Here is a 20,604-nt window from a genome sequence, read left to right as displayed (position 1 = left end):
GGCATACCCCCCTCCCTTTTTTATTTAGCCTAACAGATAAGTATATGATGTTTTTGTGCAATTATAATTTTAATATTGGGTTAAAACTGGATAAGTACCTCAAATTCTTTGTCAGTTATTTATTTTTTTAATGACAATCACTTGGTATTAACAAACTGAATATTAAAAATTGTTTTTTAAATATGTTAAGATGCATTTTAATATGTTCCAAAAACAGTTCTGTCTGTTTATTCAAAGTTTTTAAAATTTTTAATGATACTTCTAAAAACTTTTAATACCAATTTTTATTGATTTTTATTTTTTGACAAATTTTATTTTTGCATTACCAGTAAAAAATAATTGTTCAGTCTAAATTGACTAATTTCCTCCAACTCCAAATCTTAAAGCAATAAATCCATGTGTACTCACTCCGGCTCCATAATTCTGGATGCAATAATTATAAAAAAAAAATGAAACCACTTGTTTAACCCTGAAAAGGACGAACCAGATTTGTTGTTTTCATTTTTTAACTTTCGTAAATTCATTTGTAAACAAGACATTATTTTACTAGCGATGAGAAAACTGTTTTTGAAACCTGTTAAGATGCATCTTAACGTGTTGCAAAAATAGTTTTGTCTGTTTATTTGAAGTTCAAAATTTTTAATGATGCTTCTAAGAGCATCAGGTTAACAAAGTTCTTGCTGTTTTAACTTTTAAATTCAGATGAACATATCTTAGCTCAAACAAAAATTTATTGATCAAAATAAGCACCATCAGAATCAACACACTTTTGCGAATGCAAAACAAGTGTATTTGTGTCAGTAACATAAAAAATCTTGCGTTCTGGTGGCGATGAAGTTGCTGAAGGCATTTTTGATATTGCTTGGGTTTTAAGCATTTCTCATGCAGGAAGTTGTTGAGATACTTGAAAAAGTGGTAGTCTGTAGGTGAAAGGTTTGGAGAGTATGGCAGATGAGGCAGAGTCGGTTTAGCAGCATGCTGGTTGAACATTTTCTGTTGACTAATGTTGTGTGTTGTCAAAGTTTCTGATGCATTTCATCGATTTGTTGACAGTACTTCATCACCATAATGGTTTCGCCTGCATTAAAAAAAACTAATGGATGAGACTGGTCGCAAATCCCCAAACAATCAGCATGACCTTCTTTTGGTGCATCTCTAGCTTCAGGAAGTGTTGTGGCTTCTAACCACTGAGCTAAGCATTGCCAGTTGTTGTGAAGGACCGACTTTTCATCGCAAGTCACAACCCGGTTGAGAAACAAATTTATCTTTTTTACGTAAAAGGGAAGATGACACTACATTACAGCGTGTTTTGGTTGTTCAATTTGTGAGGCATCCATTTATCAAGTTTTTTGTCTTTCCAATTTCTCTAAAGTAGTTGGAAATCATTGCATAAATTATGTCTGATTCAGCAGCAAGTTCGCTAACAGTTGTGTGTGGATTGGCTTCGACTAAGGCTCTTAAGTGATTGTCAACATCTGATGGCTGACCACTGTGCTCATCGTCTTCAAGACTCCTGTCGCTGCCGCAAAATTTCTTAAACCACCATTATGCTGTGCATTTACTAGTGATTCCTGGGCCAAACGTTTCATTGATATTGCAAGCTTTTTTAGCAGCTTTTTGGCCTAGCTTGAATTGAAATAATAAAATTATATGAATTTGCTTTTTTTCCATCTTGTATTCAATGTTCTGAAAAGACAATTGTCTTAAAACGATTGTAATTTAAATGATTAGATAAAGTGAAAAACGCTCTTCAAAATGAGATATCAAGTGAAAGTATTATAATGAAAACTTATTTGAAAATACATTTATAATCTGGCAAGAGTTACACCTGACGCTAATAACTGAAATTAGCTTGATATGAGTTCGTCGTGTTAGGCCTTTCCGATCATGGAATGCCCAAAAACAAAAGTTCAACGGTTATTTTGATCACCCAGAACAACTCACAGTATGCCAGTTTGGCCTGATGGTCTACACCGAGACGAGAGTTGACAAGGGTTTCTAGCTATTCTGTTTCGATAAGAAAAGTTTGCTAATTCAGGAAGACAGGTGTGGTTCATGCCATATTGTGATTGTTGTTGTTGATCCGTGAGCTGCAGCTCTCTCTCTCCGGTGTTGAGGTAGGCACTCTTCTGTTAATAAATCGTTCCTGAAAAATAACTCAAGTTGATTGTCCGATCTAGTAGCAATGCAAACTTCTTTGCAGAAGCAATATATAAAGACTCCAGTTGTTGGTTTACTTTTTTTTTTATAACAAATAATATTAACAGAAACATAACTACATAATTCTAATAAAATACCACTGTACAAAGATAAAAATATAGGCACTGGAAATTAATCACTTCAAAGTTCATAACCGTCGTATCGCCTGCGCTCAAGATCGCTGTTACCTGGGTAACAGTTATTTATAATTCCGGATTCAATTTTCATATATGATAACGTCGATACAATTATGTGAATCTGATTGTTTTTCTTTTTTTTTTTTTATATATGATGAACAGTCAGCAGAGATGGATGCAGATTTGGAATGGGGAAGTCTGGGCTGCAGTAATCTTGTCAGTTAGTCGATTCTTTTTTTGTTTTCGTCCCTTGCACACAAACTAGTCTGTGTTGACTATGGAAAGTTACAATATGTGGCAAAAATGTTTTGCAGCTTACAAGTGAGAGATACTAACAGCAGAATCCTGATCTAGACGCGGTCACTGGCCTCAACTCTCATCTAAATTCTCATCTCTCTTCCCCCTTCTAACTAAAACCCACTCTTGCATAAGCTTATATATCGGTAACTGGGTGAGGGAGTAAATCTTCTCCAAATCCTAACTGCCCAATCAGGAGTCGCTATGACATATTTCCCTCTTTTCTGATTGGCTCTATGTATACTTGCATATCGAAGTAAATTTTCATCAAATTTGTTCCCACGTTGGCTGTCCTTGGGAATTGACCATTGGGTCAATTCGTGCTTCCCAAGTTTAACCAAAGCAAACTTGAATACTACTCTCCCTAAATAGTTTCTTTCACAAAACAGTATTATTATTAAATATTATTATCAATTCAAAATCTGTCAACTGAAGCCATTTTCTTTGTTTTTGGGTTGCATCACGATCCAAACAAATGAATCAGCGACACAATCAAGAATTGCTCGAGATTGGTCACATACCAAAAGCTCTAACTCGGCTCAGTTTTAATTGTTATTAATGTAAAATTCAACGACCACAGGTGATTCGGTCATACATTATTTGAAATCAAAATTAAAAATTCTGTCAGAACTTTCTTCTCAACCTAATACCAATTTTTCAAAGTGATTTTTATTATTTGACAAGTTTTATTTTTCTATGACTAATAAAAAAATTAAATTGTTTAGTCTCAATCGACTAATTTCGTCCAATTCCAAATTTTAAAGCAATAAATCCATGTGGACGAAAACTGACTCCATAATTTTGGATGCAATAATTATAAAAATAAAGCAACTTATATCACCCTGAAAAGGAAGAACCAGATTTGCTGTTTATTTTGTAAATTCATTTGTAAACGGGACATTATTTTTCTATGCGATATCATCACGGTTGTTGCGTAACTTGATACAAAAATGGTGAATCAAACATGTCGCCAAAAGATGTGTAGCATGTGCCCCCAATAAATGACCTACTTTGCTCTTTACATCATCCTTTGTTTACATTTGCTCCCTCTCTTTTGCATGTCACTATCTCTCTCTCTCTTTTGCATGTCACTCTCTCTCTCTCTCTATTTTGCATGTCACTCTCTCTCTCTCTTTTGCATGTCACTCTCTCTCTCTCTTTTGCATGTCACTCTCTCTCTCTCTTTTGCATGTCACTCTCTCTCTCTCTTTTGCATGTCACTCTCTCTCTCTCTTTTGGCATGTCACTCTCTCTCTCTTTTGCATGTCACTCTCTCTCTCTTTTGCATGTCACTCTCTCTCTCTTTTGCATGTCACTCTCTCTCTCTTTTGCATGTCACTCTCTCTCTCTTTTGCATGTCACTCTCTCTCTCTCTTTTGCATGTCACTCTCTCTCTCTCTTTTGGAATGTCACTCTCTCTCTCTCTTTTGGCATGTCACTCTCTCTCTCTCTTTTGGCATGTCACTCTCTCTCTCTCTTTTGGCATGTCACTCTCTCTCTCTCTTTTGGCATGTCACTCTCTCTCTCTCTTTTGGCATGTCACTCTCTCTCTCTCTTTTGGCATGTCACTCTCTCTCTCTCTTTTGGCATGTCACTCTCTCTCTCTCTTTTGGCATGTCACTCTCTCTCTTTTGGCATGTCACTCTCTTTCTCTCTTTTGCATGTCACTCTCTCTCTCTCTCTTTTGCATGTCACTCTCTCTCTCTCTCTTTTGCATGTCACTCTCTCTCTCTCTCTTTTGCATGTCACTCTCTCTCTCTTTTGCATGTCACTCTCTCTCTCTTTTGCATGTCACTCTCTTTCTCTCTTTTGCATGTCACTCTCTCTCTCTCTTTTGCATGTCACTCTCTCTCTCTCTCTTTTGCATGTCACTCTCTCTCTCTCTTTTGCATGTCACTCTCTCTCTCCCTCTTTTGGCATGTCACTCTCTCTCTCTCTCTTTTGGCATGTCACTCTCTCTCTCTCTCTCTTTTGGCATGTCACTCTCTCTCTCTCTCTCTTTTGGCATGTCACTCTCTCTCTCTCTTTTGCATGTCACTCTCTCTCTCTCTCTTTTGGCATGTCACTCTCTTTCTCTCTTTTGGCATGTCACTCTCTCTCTCTTTTGCATGTCACTCTCTCTCTCTCTTTTGCATGTCACTCTCTCTCTCTCTTTTGCATGTCACTCTCTCTCTCTCTTTTGCATGTCACTCTCTCTCTCTCTTTTGCATGTCACTCTCTCTCTCTCTTTTGCATGTCACTCTCTCTCTCTCTTTTGCATGTCACTCTCTCTCTCTCTTTTGCATGTCACTCTCTCTCTCTCTCTTTTGCATGTCACTCTCTCTCTCTTTTGCATGTCACTCTCTCTCTCTCTCTCTTTTGCATGTCACTCTCTCTCTCTCTCTCTTTTGGCATGTCACTCTCTCTCTCTCTCTCTTTTGGCATGTCACTCTCTCTCTCTCTCTCTTTTGGCATGTCACTCTCTCTCTCTCTCTCTTTTGGCATGTCACTCTCTCTCTCTCTCTCTTTTGGCATGTCACTCTCTCTCTCTCTCTCTCTTTTGGCATGTCACTCTCTCTCTCTCTCTTTTGGCATGTCACTCTCTCTCTCTCTCTCTTTTGGCATGTCACTCTCTCTCTCTCTTTTGGCATGTCACTCTCTCTCTCTCTTTTGGCATGTCACTCTCTCTCTCTCTCTCTTTTGGCATGTCACTCTCTCTCTCTCTCTCTTTTGGCATGTCACTCTCTCTCTCTCTCTCTTTTGGCATGTCACTCTCTCTCTCTCTCTCTTTTGGCATGTCACTCTCTCTCTCTTTTGGCATGTCACTCTCTCTCTCTCTCTTTTGGCATGTCACTCTCTCTCTCTCTCTTTTGGCATGTCACTCTCTCTCTCTCTCTTTTGGCATGTCACTCTCTCTCTCTCTCTTTTGGCATGTCACTCTCTCTCTCTCTCTTTTGGCATGTCACTCTCTCTCTCTCTCTTTTGGCATGTCACTCTCTCTCTCTCTCTTTTGGCATGTCACTCTCTCTCTCTCTCTTTTGGCATGTCACTCTCTCTCTCTCTCTTTTGGCATGTCACTCTCTCTCTCTCTCTTTTGGCATGTCACTCTCTCTCTCTCTCTTTTGGCATGTCACTCTCTCTCTCTCTCTTTTGGCATGTCACTCTCTCTCTCTCTCTTTTGGCATGTCACTCTCTCTCTCTCTCTTTTGGCATGTCACTCTCTCTCTCTCTCTTTTGGCATGTCACTCTCTCTCTCTCTCTTTTGGCATGTCACTCTCTCTCTCTCTCTTTTGGCATGTCACTCTCTCTCTCTCTCTTTTGGCATGTCACTCTCTCTCTCTCTCTTTTGGCATGTCACTCTCTCTCTCTCTCTCTCTTTTGGCATGTCACTCTCTCTCTCTCTCTCTCTTTTGGCATGTCACTCTCTCTCTCTCTCTCTCTTTTGGCATGTCACTCTCTCTCTCTCTCTCTCTTTTGGCATGTCACTCTCTCTCTCTCTCTCTTTTGGCATGTCACTCTCTCTCTCTCTCTCTTTTGGCATGTCACTCTCTCTCTCTCTCTCTTTTGGCATGTCACTCTCTCTCTCTCTCTCTTTTGGCATGTCACTCTCTCTCTCTCTCTCTTTTGGCATGTCACTCTCTCTCTCTCTCTCTTTTGGCATGTCACTCTCTCTCTCTCTCTTTTGGCATGTCACTCTCTCTCTCTCTCTCTTTTGGCATGTCACTCTCTCTCTCTCTCTCTTTTGGCATGTCACTCTCTCTCTCTCTCTCTTTTGGCATGTCACTCTCTCTCTCTCTCTCTTTTGGCATGTCACTCTCTCTCTCTCTCTCTTTTGGCATGTCACTCTCTCTCTCTCTCTCTTTTGGCATGTCACTCTCTCTCTCTCTCTCTTTTGGCATGTCACTCTCTCTCTCTCTCTCTTTTGGCATGTCACTCTCTCTCTCTCTCTCTTTTGGCATGTCACTCTCTCTCTCTCTCTCTCTTTTGGCATGTCACTCTCTCTCTCTCTCTCTCTTTTGGCATGTCACTCTCTCTCTCTCTCTCTCTTTTGGCATGTCACTCTCTCTCTCTCTCTCTCTTTTGGCATGTCACTCTCTCTCTCTCTCTCTCTTTTGGCATGTCACTCTCTCTCTCTCTCTCTTTTGGCATGTCACTCTCTCTCTCTCTCTCTTTTGGCATGTCACTCTCTCTCTCTCTCTCTTTTGGCATGTCACTCTCTCTCTCTCTCTCTTTGGCATGTCACTCTCTCTCTCTATTTTGCATGTCACTCTCTCTCTCTATTTTGCATGTCACTCTCTCTCTCTATTTTGCATGTCACTCTCTCTCTCTCTCTTTTGTGTCTATCTGTCTCTCTCTCTCTCTCTCTCTTTTGTGTCTATCTGTCTCTCTCTCTCTCTCTCTCTCTTTTGCGTCTGTCTGTCTCTCACATCTCTCTCTCACACCCCTCTAACTATTTTATTGGAAATGTATCCTACATAATCTTGTCTTACCCATTGCTTTCTTTTTGCTGTAAAAGTAAACCTATAACATAAATGTATCATAGAACAAATTTCCAAAACTAAAAAAAAAGGTAATAAAGTACATGCATAGAATCATTATATTCACTTAAACATCCGTTTTACATGCAGATATGCATTGGATAACTTTTAGAAATTGAATTCAAAGCTAACTTATCTCTGGCCAGGTCTTTATCCCTCTTTCTTCACTTCCTTACAAGTTTTCTTTTGACATTCCCCTGTGTTCTAACCATACTACCTGAGTTGTTATACATCCACTAGTCATGCATAGTCATAGTGGATGGTGTATAACTTATTTCCAACTGTTCTTTCTGGTAAACATGTTCCCAGGACTTGTTACTGCATTCGATATACCTATGTAAATGTGATTTTTCAGATTATAGTTATAACATCTATAACCAGCAAAACAAGTGATTGAACTGTTATTTTGTCTCTCATTGATTAAATGCATTCTTCTAGTCTCCACAGTTCCCATAGAAGATCCGTCCTTTAGAGAGATGGCAGAATATGTGGAAGCCAATGAGGAGGAGTTTGGAAGCAATAGGCAGGTGACCTTGCTGGTATTCAAAGAAGGGGACCAGTTGAATTTTTTCAGAGTTGTCGATCGAGGCGATGGTACACTAACTCCTCTCTCGGAATCACTCAGGTATGTCTCTTTCCTATTTTCATTTAGTGTGGATTCGTTTATTGTTCTCCACAGGTCGTTCCCATCGTTTCACTTAAAACTTATTAACAGTATTTATATTGCGACTTACTCTGATACCACGTAGCCCCCACTTAGAACCTGCCATCACAATGTCGTGTGCCATGGATTTCTCTTTCGTCTTCTGTTCTTCTTTCATTGTTTTAGTTCTAGCCATGTCGTCATCATTTTTTTCACACTGGTGATACACTAATCCACGTGTATGTTCTGTCGAGGCCGTGTCAGTCAGTTGCCATCAGTTTATCTTGATCTCTAAAAGCTTTTCTGACCTCGCTCAAACTACGATTTGTCTCCAACTGTCTCCAGCCCTGAACTACCTGCCATAAGCATCAAACTCAATTCTTACCATCGTAAACTGGATATCACTACTGGACTGTCGTTAAATGTACTGTTGTAAAGCAATCCCAAGCAGACACAGTCATTAAGTCCAACTTTTGTTGCTTACTCCCCAATGTCTTAAAACTAAATATGTCGCTATTCATTGTTCAGTACCATCATTTGTCACACCTGAGTCAGCGATCTCCTGTCAAGTTTCTTTTTTCTATCTTCCTAAACCCACTTTCTTTTCTTTTGTCACCTATCTTTTTGTCTATTTTGCTCTTGCTTCTTAGCATTTAACGGCCATAGTATCACGACTTACAAACCCTCTTTCTGTCGGAATTTCTTACCGGTCTTAGTATGATTTCTCTGTATAAGGCTGAAGTCTTTCTTCCCTCCAAATTTTGTTAATTTACACCTTATATTCTCTGATTGATTATGACAAAGGTGAAAAATTGCTGTTTTCTAGGTTGGCTGTTGTTTTGAGTGAGTGGTATCTGTAAATTTTCAATCCTCTCATAGTGTTCATCGTCATTCAACTTGTAACAGTGTTGTTACATTCTAACACACACCTGACAATGTGTATAAAAGTCTTGTCGTGTGTTGAGGTGCACACACTCATGACAGCTGGTAGCAAATACACTGGTTGTCAGATTGATATCATAAGTGGTGAAAGGTCACTGCAAGGACGAAGTGTAAGAGTTTTTTTTTTTTGTGCTGACAAAAAATCGACTGTGCAATATGCGTTTCATTGCAAAGAAACAAAAATTTGACTTCAATTCTTTTTCTGTTAAAAGAAAAGATATTTATTATTGTCATTTTAATATAAAGCCACTAACACGCATTTTCAAAGTTAATAGAATATGGTCGAATTCCTGCTTTTTTCTCTCTGGATCAATTAACAGTTTCTCAGTCTGCGGCCATAATCAGCTGTTGTGTGTGTAATTCATTCAACGGATCACAGTCGTCCAACAATTTTGTTATGAGTTCCTTTCATGCCGACACGTGCTTTCTCTCCTCTTTTCTTCTTCCTCTGGTCATCTATAGATCCATTTATTTCTGTGACATCATGCGTTGCGCCATGGCTTGGTCATTTGCATTAAACTTTGTTAAATTCCTTAAAAAAAAAAATGAAGGAAAAACAATGGAAAGAAACTGAGACATGTGCTTGTGAGTATTATGTTCTTTTTAAAAAGTTCACTTCTTGTAAGTAAACAAAAAATACTTGAGCCAAGATCGAAACCGAAACCTATATCCTCTTGGATATTATCACCTAAAGACAGGGAGTTAAGTATGATAACCATTAGGTCAGCTTGACATGATCTTTAGAAAGTGTTTTGAAACTTATTAATTCTTAATTATTAATCTGTCATGTGAACGATTCATGCATGTGCATTCGTAAAACAGTTGATAAAAGCCCCCCCCCCCTACCAATTTTTCAATTTTAACCCCTAGGCAGCCATTTTTCTGGATGAAAATCAATCAAAAAGTTTTTCACATCTGAATACCCTATATACCAAATTTCAAATCTGTAGATCAAAAATTTAAGTATATAGGTTGAGAAATGTCCTCACATGCACATACATTATCACTTTTATAGACATATGGATTGGAATAATCGGTTTTTATTACCATCGAAAATCTGACATCCTAATAACCTATAATCTCAATCACTAAATTACCTATTTATAATCTTGATTATATATCTGATAGGTTATTGCTATTTATACTTCTTGCCGTTTTCCTAATCTTGATTTCTTTCATTTTCAGGATGTATCTGTCAGTTAAATATATGAAAATAAGCATGTCTTATGTCACTTGTGTATTATTCGAATTAGTGTTCTCCTCTTGGATGTTATCACCCAAAGCTTCGTTTTGTCTAACCTCTGACCTTCTTCAGGAGTGTGTTGTCAAACTATGGAACAATCATAGAATAACCTCTTTTTCTTTCTTAAACTCCTCCCTAGTGTCACGCCTGCCCCCCCCCTCTCTTGTGTCACGCCTGCCCCCCTCTCTTGTGTCACGCCTGCCCCCCCCTCTCTTGTGTCACACCTGCCCGCCGCCCTCTCTCTTGTGTCACGCCTGCCCCCCCCTCTCTTGTGTCACACCTGCCCCCCCCCTCTTGTGTCACGCCTGCCCCCCTCTCTTGTGTCACGCCTGCCCCCCCCCCTCTCTTGTGTCACACCTGCCCGCCGCCCTCTCTCTTGTGTCACGCCTGCCCCCCCCCCCCCCTCTTGTGTCACGCCACCCCTCCCCTCTCTCTTGTGTCACGCCACCCCTCCCCTCTCTCTTGTGTCACGCCACCCCTCCCCTCTCTCTTGTGTCACGCCACCCCTCCCCTCTCTCTTGTGTCACGCCACCCCTCCCCTCTCTCTTGTGTCACGCCACCCCTCCCCTCTCTCTTGTGTCACGCCACCCCTCCCCTCTCTCTTGTGTCACGCCACCCCTCCCCTCTCTCTTGTGTCACGCCACCCCTCCCCTCTCTCTTGTGTCACGCCACCCCTCCCCTCTCTCTTGTGTCACGCCACCCCTCCCCTCTCTCTTGTGTCACGCCACCCCTCCCCTCTCTCTTGTCACACCACCCCTCCCATCTCTCTTTCTCTGGTTTCACACCACCCCTCCCCTTTGTCTTTCTATGGTTTAACCCCGCCCCCCTCTCACTCGTCATTTCCCCCCTCTCACTCTTTTCACCCCTCCCCCCTCTCACTCGTTTCACGGCCCCCTCTCTCGTCCCCCCTCTTGTTTCACTCCCCCCTCTTTCTCTCGTTTCATCCCCCTCTTCCCCCCCTCTTTCTCTCGCTCCCCCCAGTCTCGCTCCCCCCTGTCTCGCTCCCCCCTGTCTCGCTCCCCCTGTCTCGCTCCCCCCTGTCTCGCTCCCCCCCTCTCTCGCTCCCCCTCTCTCTCTCTAGTTTCATCCCCTCTCTCTCTAGTTTCACACCACCCCTCCCCCCCTCTCTCTCTCGTTTCATCCCCCTCTCCCTCTCTCTCGTTTCATCCCCCTCTCTCTCTCTCTCGTTTCATCCCCCTCTCTCGTTTCATCCCCCTCTCTCGTTTCATCCCCCTCTCTCGTTTCATCCCCCTCTCTCGTTTCATCCCCACCTCTCGTTTCATCCCCACCTCTCGTTTCATCCCTCCTCTTTCTTTGTCTTCACCTACCTCCTACTCTTTGTCAGTTTTTGTGACTGATCTTTTTATTATTTTCAGTGGTACATCTGTGTACAACAATTTAAATGAAGAGGAAGAGGATAAAGACGTTCTTGTTCGAGACAAGGTGGATGAAAACCTCAAACTAAAAGAGAAGGTGCAAGAACTTCACCTCCGAATGGAACAGCTCAGTTTGAATAAAAAGGTGACAATTGTGTTCATTCTATTTTCCTCGTTTGTCATTCATCAAAATGAAAATTACACATATGCCAAGTCTCAAAGGTCTAAAATAAGTTTAATCTAATTCATAAAAAAATGTTCTTAAACATTTTATTTTACATAGCGGATTTGAGTCCCCATCAAAAACAAAAAATTGACTTTTTTTTGTTTTCCTAGCATTTTAACATTTGATCAGCACTCGGCTTGTTCCGGCGGTTCTCGTCAGCTATTGGTCGAGCCCGAGCTAACGTCATAGAAATCCAGGTCAAAAGATGTATGAGTACCAAGTCATTATTTTTATCTGATTATTTGCTTTGTAAACGTAGTTACCTCCCTTGCATTTGGGACATATTCTGCAAATGCACTGTAAGATGCATTCATGCACCTCATAAAACATGCAATATTTTTTTTTTCTATAACTTCTTGATCTTTTATTATTTGCAGCCGATGTCTCAGCAACCTCAGCTGCATCTCCCGCAGCCTCCAAGCATAGGTGTATCTTCCAGCCGTCCAGTCCGGCGGCGGCATAACGTCTCCAGAAGTGGCACCAGCAGACTAAACAGAAACCCTCTTCTCCCTCCGGTTGGCCAGACATTTTCCAGTTCCCACAGCAAAATCAGTCCAATCTCTGAACTATTGCCCTGTCTATCCCTTCCTAATTCTGCCAGAAAATCGTTCTCTACGCCACCAGTTCCCTTATCACCTGATAATGATAAAAGTGGTAAGATGTTGTCCAGTGATGATCGGCACGTTTCACCTGATGACGAGGATAAAATCAAAGTTCCTCTGGACCAAAAGGAAACTTATCAAACGCCACTTACGGAGATTGGTCGTCAAAGTGGAATCCGGTATAAGATTCTTAATAGATTGAAAACTGACCAGCAACCGAACGTGATGACCAATGATGACATGTCATCACTCTGCTGTGGAGGAGGTGAACTGGTTCAGACTTTTGACCAAAAGTTATCCAGTGTTGCTGCCTCACCAGTGTCCAGTGAACAGCTCGTTAAAGAACAGTATCTGGACAATGTAGAACTTTCGTCTCCGAGCAGGGATCATCATCTACAGAATTATCTGAAATCTGAAACACTGGCTCACGTCTCTTGCGATACCGTCTCACCTTCGATTAAGAGCCCCCCTCAAAAATCCACGCAGACCTTTTCCTCGGCGGTTCCCTCTTCAACGGAAGGTGGTGCTGATATGTTGAGCGTGCGAGATTATAGCAATCACAAATTAGTCATGAACAAATTGTCACCGGATCCTTGCGGACTGGTTTCCGCGACTACAAGATTGAAGAAGCGCCAAGAACGGTACATGCAGAATTTGAGGGATGCCTTCAGTGAGCCGGCGGCAGCCACAGTTCGGGTGGGTTCGAGCAAGGAAAAGCCACGGACTCCTGATCCTAGCCGTCGACTCCCACCCTCCACCTCATCTCGCTGTGATTGGAAAAAGGAGTTTTCCCTGGAAAGCTTAAGTCGTAGTGAAGCATACGCTGTGACGGGAATGCTTCGACAAGCGTCCCTTGAAAGAATCGGATCTTCTCATATTGGGAACTTCATACATTCGAGCATGAAAGGCACATTCTCTGCTGGTAATGGCAACCTTAAGGGTGCAATTTCAAATCCAGATCAAGGAATACTGGTAAGAAAAATCTCTTTCTCTCTCATATATATAGATTTATAATAAAACTATCTCTTCTTTTGTAACAAAACGCATATGATCTTTAAGAGAGAAAAATATCCACAGGCACAAAAATATTCATAACTTCTTATTTTTAGTCAGATTTTTAAAATTTAAAAAGATTCTTAGATCAGCAAGCATTATTGAGATATTTTAAGCAATTTCAATTTTTTTTTTTTTTCATGTGTATTGCTAGTTAAATGTAATATGCTGATAAAAGTAAAATGCATTTTAAACTCTGTATTTTTTATTCTAATAAGACTATTTTTTCTTTTTCGTTTTTAAATTTCGGTTTCTCCAGTCTTCCCATCTTGATAAAATAACATGTGTTCACGATAGTAGCGATCTGTCATCTCCAACCAATGTTCACCATCGACTGCCTCCTGTGAAGCCGAAGAAGCCAAGAGCAAAACGCTGTCTAACGTGCGGCAAGAAGACTGGAATTGCTTCCAGTTACTCGTGCAGGTAAGTTTAGGGTAAAAGTTGAAAATATTAAACTTGTCTTTCTTTTATGCCACCAGGATGAGAATGCAGGGGAAATGCGTGCCCCCCCCCCACATAGGCATCACCACTTATTAAGGCTCAGAGGCTACTCGAGGATAAGGGTTTTGATAGTGATTACTATTATTTATTATTATACTCAAACAAACTCCTTCAAACTTTTTTTATTTATTGATGTAATCCCAGAAAAAAATTAATTCTTAAATCTAAGTTTGTACTTGGAAAAAACTAATATATTTTTGAGTAATTTCAAACAAATAAATTTATACGATTATTTTGAAATGTTTATTTACTTTCAAACACAAGCAGTGCAGAGTTTTATGTTGGAAACAAGAATAAAAATGGCTAAAATGAAACTGTTCTCAGTGGAGTCTCGATAATCGCGCAAAAATAAACAAAACAAAATACTGGTAGAAACGCAACCAATAAATGTCATGAGGATTGATAATTTGTATTATTTGGATTGTTTAGACTACTGTTCTCATCGTGAGTTTTATTTGCACAATCTTTTTGCCAATGTCTGACCTTTTGGGTGCATTTTAGCAAAATCTAGAATGTTTCTTTTGAACTATAGAATCTGTATGGAACTTCAGACGAAATCCTTCATTTCATCAACGGGGGTAGCATGCTCTCATATCATCAGCCATTTTCACATAGTATTCCATGTGCACATTGGCCAGTACTTGGGACAGTGGTGCTCCTATAGCCAGATCTTCTTCCTGATGATATACACTGCATATCAAATTATTAACGAGTTCACATTTTTTTAAATATTTAAGGAACGAATGAATAAAAATTCATGAAACTTTGAGAAAGTGCTTACAATACTATTCAGTTCTCCAGTCAGAAAATAAAAGTATTTAAAGTAGTATTAGCGAAACTATGGCAGAAGTTAGGAATATCTGTTGATTTCAGTGTGTCAAGTTATTAACAAGGTTGAGAAAAAAAACACAATATACCTATAACTTTTTTTATTGAAATAATTTTCAAACATTAAATGAACTAGGAAAAATGCTTAGAACACAATAACTTCATAGCAATTTCTACGTTGACATAATTAGTAGGGGATATGCGATCCTTTTTTATGAATGACTTATGAAAGACGTTGGTCCACAGAATTAGCCAAATTTGTGATTTCATCAACAGTTATTCCTCGTGATACCTCTTGGAGAGCATCCCACAGCTCATCTGTCAAATTGGTGTCCACTTACATAGAGGCATCGCTGCATGATAATCCAAAGGTTCTCAATTGGGTTCAAATCTGGTGAATTCGCAGGTCACTGCATCTTCCATAGCCCAGAAAACCCCAGTTGTTGCAAATGCAGCAAACAAAAGCAAAGAGTATTTGCATAATGGTTCTTCTGAACGTCAACCTTTTGCTTCTTCAACCATGGTTCAAAGTGCTCCTTCAGAAAAGCTATGTAAGCATTTGACATCATTTTTACGCCTTCTGGGACTCTCCATGGGCCAACTAAAGTACCTCTGATAATCCCTGCCCAAATCGTTATCCCACCGCCACCTTGTTGGCGCCTTAAACGCTGATGACGATGCCATTCATCTAGGACCCATCCCTTGCTCCAGCCATCTGGGCCATCAAGAGTGGCACGCACTTCATCCGTGAACAAAACTTTGGAAAAATCTGTTTTCATGTTGTCCTCTATCCATTTCAATCGGTTTTGTATGGAGTGTTGCTTTAATGGAGGCTTTGTCACAGGCTTAACAGACTTTGCCACTTCTTTCAGAAGGCGACATTTAGTACTCTTTGAGACATTCTTCAGTACGGTTTGGTCAAAGACTTCTCAACTTGTCTGCCCGTGGTTCTTAACTACTTCACCTTTAATTTTGGAGTAGAGAACAGTGTGAAACAACTCTAGATTTAGCTTTATCGGTTCTCTTACGTACCTTTGTAGGGTCCTTGACAAAGTTCTTCAGTTTGATGGTACCTTCCTATCATTTTCAATATTTCGAGGGTAGTTTTACCTTTTGCTAGCTGTTCTGTAATAGTACTCTTTTCAAAACTACTCAAACTACCTTTACGACCCAATTTTTTGATGAAACAGACTGCCTTATTAATAATTTGACACGCATCAAGTACCGTGGATTCAGCAATTATGATGGCAAGTTGTTTACGTTGCGTGGAACAGTATGAAAATTTCACAGTACGCGCAGTTCAGCATTGCCAACGTTTCCAAAGCTTTTGATACTAAACTACCGGTAAGTTTCTGAAACTGGTAAAAAAATGTTATCTCGTTAATAATTTGACACACAGTATATATGAGATTCCATTACAATGTATGTAATCTCTACACAGAAGGTCAACATTATTTTGTCTATTGCAAGTGCGTTACTCCAGTGAGGTATCTGATATCAATTTCTCCCGTACCACCAGCAGTCTCATCAGTGAGTACTTTCGTGAAAAGACTCTCTACATCTAGACTCGCCATTGTTCTAGTTTCCTTTCTACTGTTGACTTTATCTTATCGCCCTCCCCCTCTCATCTTTTTCTATCTCCCCTTCCTACTAACTTTCTCTCTGATATTTTTTCTTTTACTGTTGTAGATGTGGTAACAACTTCTGCACCCTTCACCGTTATGCCGAAAGCCACAACTGTCCATTCGATTACAAGACGGAAGGTCGGAGACTCCTCGAGAAAAACAACCCGCTTGTCACTGCGCCCAAATTGCCTAAAATCTAAACAAAACAAAACCCACAAAAAGTTCTTTCTTTTCCACCTTGAAGATTATTAGATAAAATAACAAAAACCTGTACAAGTGCTTTTTGACAACTTTTTAAATCAAAACACAAAAAACAAAATGTACAAATTATACAACTTTTTTTTTTTCGGGGGGGGGGGGGGGTTACCGATGGAGGTAAAATGTGCAGGGTGGTTGGGGGGGGTGATTCATAACTTCTTTAATGTGTGATATGTATGAAGCAGACTGACTTTTTTTCATTTAATGATTTTGATTTTTGTGCTGCTTTTGTTATTTATTTTATTTATTTATTTTTTTGCTTCCTTGGGTATTAACAAAAGATTTTCTTTTTTCAACTTCAGATGCCAATTCTCTATTAGTTGCAAAGATTTGGGTGTGGTCTGGGGGTTGGAGGAGGGGTCTATGGGAGAGAAAATCTTGTGTTATGATATGATTGATTTTTCCGATCCACCTTCACCCTCAAAAAGGTTATCTTGCAAACCAATCTTTCCATCTCTATATTTGAAATGTCCTTCCAACTTTCTTGTATAATCTATACTTTAAAAAACATTTGCCCTTCCTATCCCTATTAGTCTTTCACAGCCAAATATTCTTTCCTTCTTTCTCTCGAAAATCTGAAAAATGACAACACCGAACAATTCAGAACATTTTATTGTAGACAATTAGAAATAATCACGAGGGCTATGACGTGAGAATATTCTTATCGTTGTTTTGACTCTCGAGTATATATCTGACACAGTTAATCTAGAACCACATCATTATCTAAAAACAGGATATTAACTGATATATATTCAAATCAAAATAATGAAAAGAATATTCGCTTGTCACAGCCCTAATAATCACGCGTGCACACACACACTAGTGATTGCTTACATCCAAGACCAAAGCAGAATAGCATTAGTGTAGCCATTCACTGTATGTATGTATGTATTATACACACTCTCTCTCTCTCTCTCTATATATATATATATATATATATATATATATATATATATATATATATATATATAATTTTTTTTCTGTGTGTATGTATTCTTGGGTTTGTTTTACTATGTACATAGATTCGAAAAAGTGGTTCAAAAATAAGATATACAGCAAATAAATGTTACCAGTGGCTATAAAAGTTACTTGCAGCATTTGTTGGTGTTTTTAAGTTGATTTTAAATGCTATTTATTTTATTTCAAATAATAAGGGTTTACGAATCCTAATAATTCAAGATGGCAAAAACTGAATACCCCCCCACTTCTTGTTCGTTGAGAACAGCCTCGTTTTCAAATTTTAATTCTGTTTTTGCCATCTTGAATTATTAGAATTCCTAAAGCCTCATTATTTGAAATGAAATAGTGTTTAAATCAACTTTAAAACACCAACAAATGCTGCAAGTAGGTTGCAAAGTAACTTTTATAGCCACTGGTAACAATTATTTGTTGTATATTTTATTTTTTGACCACGTTTTCGAATATGCGTATAGTAAAATAAACCTGTATTCTGTATTTATATATACACACTCTCTCATGTATGTGTGTCTATATATGCATATTTATATACTATATATAACTGCACTGTTGGAGAAACCCAAGCCATCCGGGAATTAGGAAAAATTCTGGATTACAATGACCAAGATGGAGTCATTACTTTTCCTAATTTGTGAATGTTCTAAACCTGGGTATTTTCAACAGGCATAGTAATGTATATTATTTAAATGAAATAATAAAATTCGATTTTTTTTTTTTTTTTTTTTTTTTTTTTTTTTTTTTGTGTGGTTGACACGAGATACATCTTATAGTTTCTGGTCTTTTTGTTTTCTCCTTCCCCAATGCTGAAGGTTTATCTGCCAAAGTGAGATTGTTTTAAGATCCAAAAAGTTTATTTTCTTAAATATTTCAGTTGTGAAAATTTTATCCCCGTTACTTCTACTCCATTTCTGTAAAAAATTTTTCGTGAAGTATTGTTGTTGTAGATTTGCGTTTAAAATTCTTTATGGCATTTGCAATGTTACCACCTACATCACAGAAAACATCCTGCCAACAAATCCATCTCCACGGTAAGCCAAGCACGATTGATTCTTAAGCAAGTATGTCAGTAAGCAAAAATCTGCTCTGCAAATTTTCCAACAGTGCCACCTACCGACTACTTTACTCCAAGCTTACAATAATTAAAGGGGACATAACTCCAACGTAAAAAAAATCATTATTTAATATAATAAGTGAAAATCAATATTTAGCTCCATTTATATTTAAGTAATGAATTATGTTATCGAATGATAATCCAAGTTTAGATGGTTTTCTCTAGCATAATCCTTAGTGGATTAATTGAGGATTAAACATTTTTTCTTTTTTTTTTCTTTTAAAGACAATTTAAAAAATTTTTTTATTCCTTTTCTGAATTTATCAAAAATGGAAAGTTAAAAAAATTCTGACAATTTCTTCAATATGGAGAATAAACGACCAGAGCACCAGAACAAAAATGTTTCTGCTAAGAATATTAAAAAAAAAAAAAGTTTTATAATTTTTATTGTGGGAGGGTTTTCAAAAGATATTCTGTCACAAACAATGGAATCTGCTTTACTAACTTCAAATCCTGTCGGATTTATGTTCTGTTATTCACTGATAACCATTAAGGAAGGCATGAACCTAAATTTCCCTCTCAAAACTATCAAGTGTTCAAGATCTCTCTACTCGCAAACGTCCAGAGTATAATACAAAACATTGTTAAAATCTCAATCTGGGAGATTTAGGGGGTGTAGGGTCACCTCTAAGTTACTGTTACTACTATTCCAAGGTCCACTCTGACCCGGTATGGGAAATCAGGACTTTATTAAAAATTGTCACTTAAATATTTAGAAAAAATATTTTAGACATAAAATAATGTGATGGTTTACATGCCGTAAACCTAACAACCGATTATTTTTGTTAGCTCTCCCCTCAATATTTGTTATAAGTTTATTTACTTAGCACACCTGTCTTGTAGTCCAAATTAATATGATTCAAGTCTGAGTTTCTCACAAAAATCATATTTTGAACAACAAGATTCCATTTTTTTTTTTGTTTTGTTCCCATCTTTCTCATAATGAGAAATATGAATTTTCTCGTCTGAAAGTTTTGGTGATTTGCTTGTCCCTTTTGTAAGTGATCACCGAAATTTCTGACTAGAAAAACAAAACCTTATTTTTCAGAGATTGACTTTTTTTGTGAAACCAAAAGAAAATGTCTTTCGTCTGGTCTGCACATAAAAGATGCGTATTATATCACAAACACAAAATTAATGAGTTTTGCATCGGCCTTTTTTTTTTTTTTTTTTCCATAGATTGACAGTTTTTCTTCTTAGCCAAAAGATGTTAAGGTTCCGTAGAATAATAGTGTGGTAAAAAATACTGTTTTTCTTTGATTTTGGAACATAAATGAACTTTAATACTTGACTTGGGCCAATAAACTTTAATTCTAAACAAAAATACTTTTTATAATTGAATTTCAAAATATCTGTAATTCCAAAGAAATTTTATATATATATATATATATATATATATATAAGCACACACACACACACACACACACACACACACACACACACACACACACATATGTTTGTGTATATGCATATATGTGTACATATAATGTCCAAATTCATATCATTTTATAATAATTTATATCCAAAAAGTGATTTGGTTTAAAATATTTATTTTATTTGATTCTTTTTTTTTTTTTTTATTTGCGAACTATTATCCTCATCTTTTAGTTGTTTCTATGACGTTTCGGCTAATTATTCCTCTGGCTTCGTCATGTGGTTAACTTTTAGTTTAAAATAGTTTTAAAAAATTTAGATTGTTTACTATAAAAATACGAATTCTTAAAGTATGGATTCTGGTCCAAAAATTTTGAAATGGGGAAATGCTTATTCAAAATTCTGTTTGTCCATCACTTCATGAAGAAAATTTAGCAATGTTTATGAGAACCCCCAGAATCAAACAAGCAGGTTCAAAAAATGCCAATTCAATATAACTATGCAAAAATCGGTTATAGATAGCTTCCATCCCAAATTCAGTTTGTAGCCCAGATAACCTGGATTGACTATAAATTTGGTGTTAAATAACCCAAAGAGTTGATGCACCGTAATGCAAACAAGCTGAACCAATTGTTATGGTTGATTTGTGTTTTGAAACTGAAGAGAAATACAATTTCTGAAGAGTAAATGAAGA

General features: G+C 38.2%; 1 protein-coding gene across 4 annotated transcripts in view; it reads left to right on the top strand.

Annotated features, from left to right (window-relative positions):
- LOC145265513 (AN1-type zinc finger protein 4-like) overlaps positions 1-16,465 on the top strand; it is a 100,210-nt gene extending 83,745 nt beyond the window's left edge. For all 4 annotated transcript variants that reach the window (XM_080121420.1, XM_080121421.1, XM_080121422.1 and 1 more), the window contains 5 exons: positions 7,589-7,775; positions 11,355-11,499; positions 11,958-13,154; positions 13,495-13,658; positions 16,254-16,465. In XM_080121420.1, coding sequence (XP_079977546.1) covers positions 7,589-7,775; positions 11,355-11,499; positions 11,958-13,154; positions 13,495-13,658; positions 16,254-16,389 — 1,829 coding nt within the window. In that variant the 3' untranslated portion in view covers positions 16,390-16,465. The remainder of the gene's footprint in view (positions 1-7,588; positions 7,776-11,354; positions 11,500-11,957; positions 13,155-13,494; positions 13,659-16,253) is intronic.
- The last annotated feature ends 4,139 nt before the right edge of the window (positions 16,466-20,604 follow it).

Source organism: Euprymna scolopes, chromosome 40, assembly GCF_053919585.1.
Source record: "Euprymna scolopes isolate OS-2025 chromosome 40, ASM5391958v1, whole genome shotgun sequence".
Taxonomy (NCBI): domain Eukaryota; kingdom Metazoa; phylum Mollusca; class Cephalopoda; order Sepiida; family Sepiolidae; genus Euprymna; species Euprymna scolopes.
The sequence above is the reverse complement of the archived record's forward strand: the minus strand, read 5'-3'. Positions and strand labels throughout refer to the sequence as shown.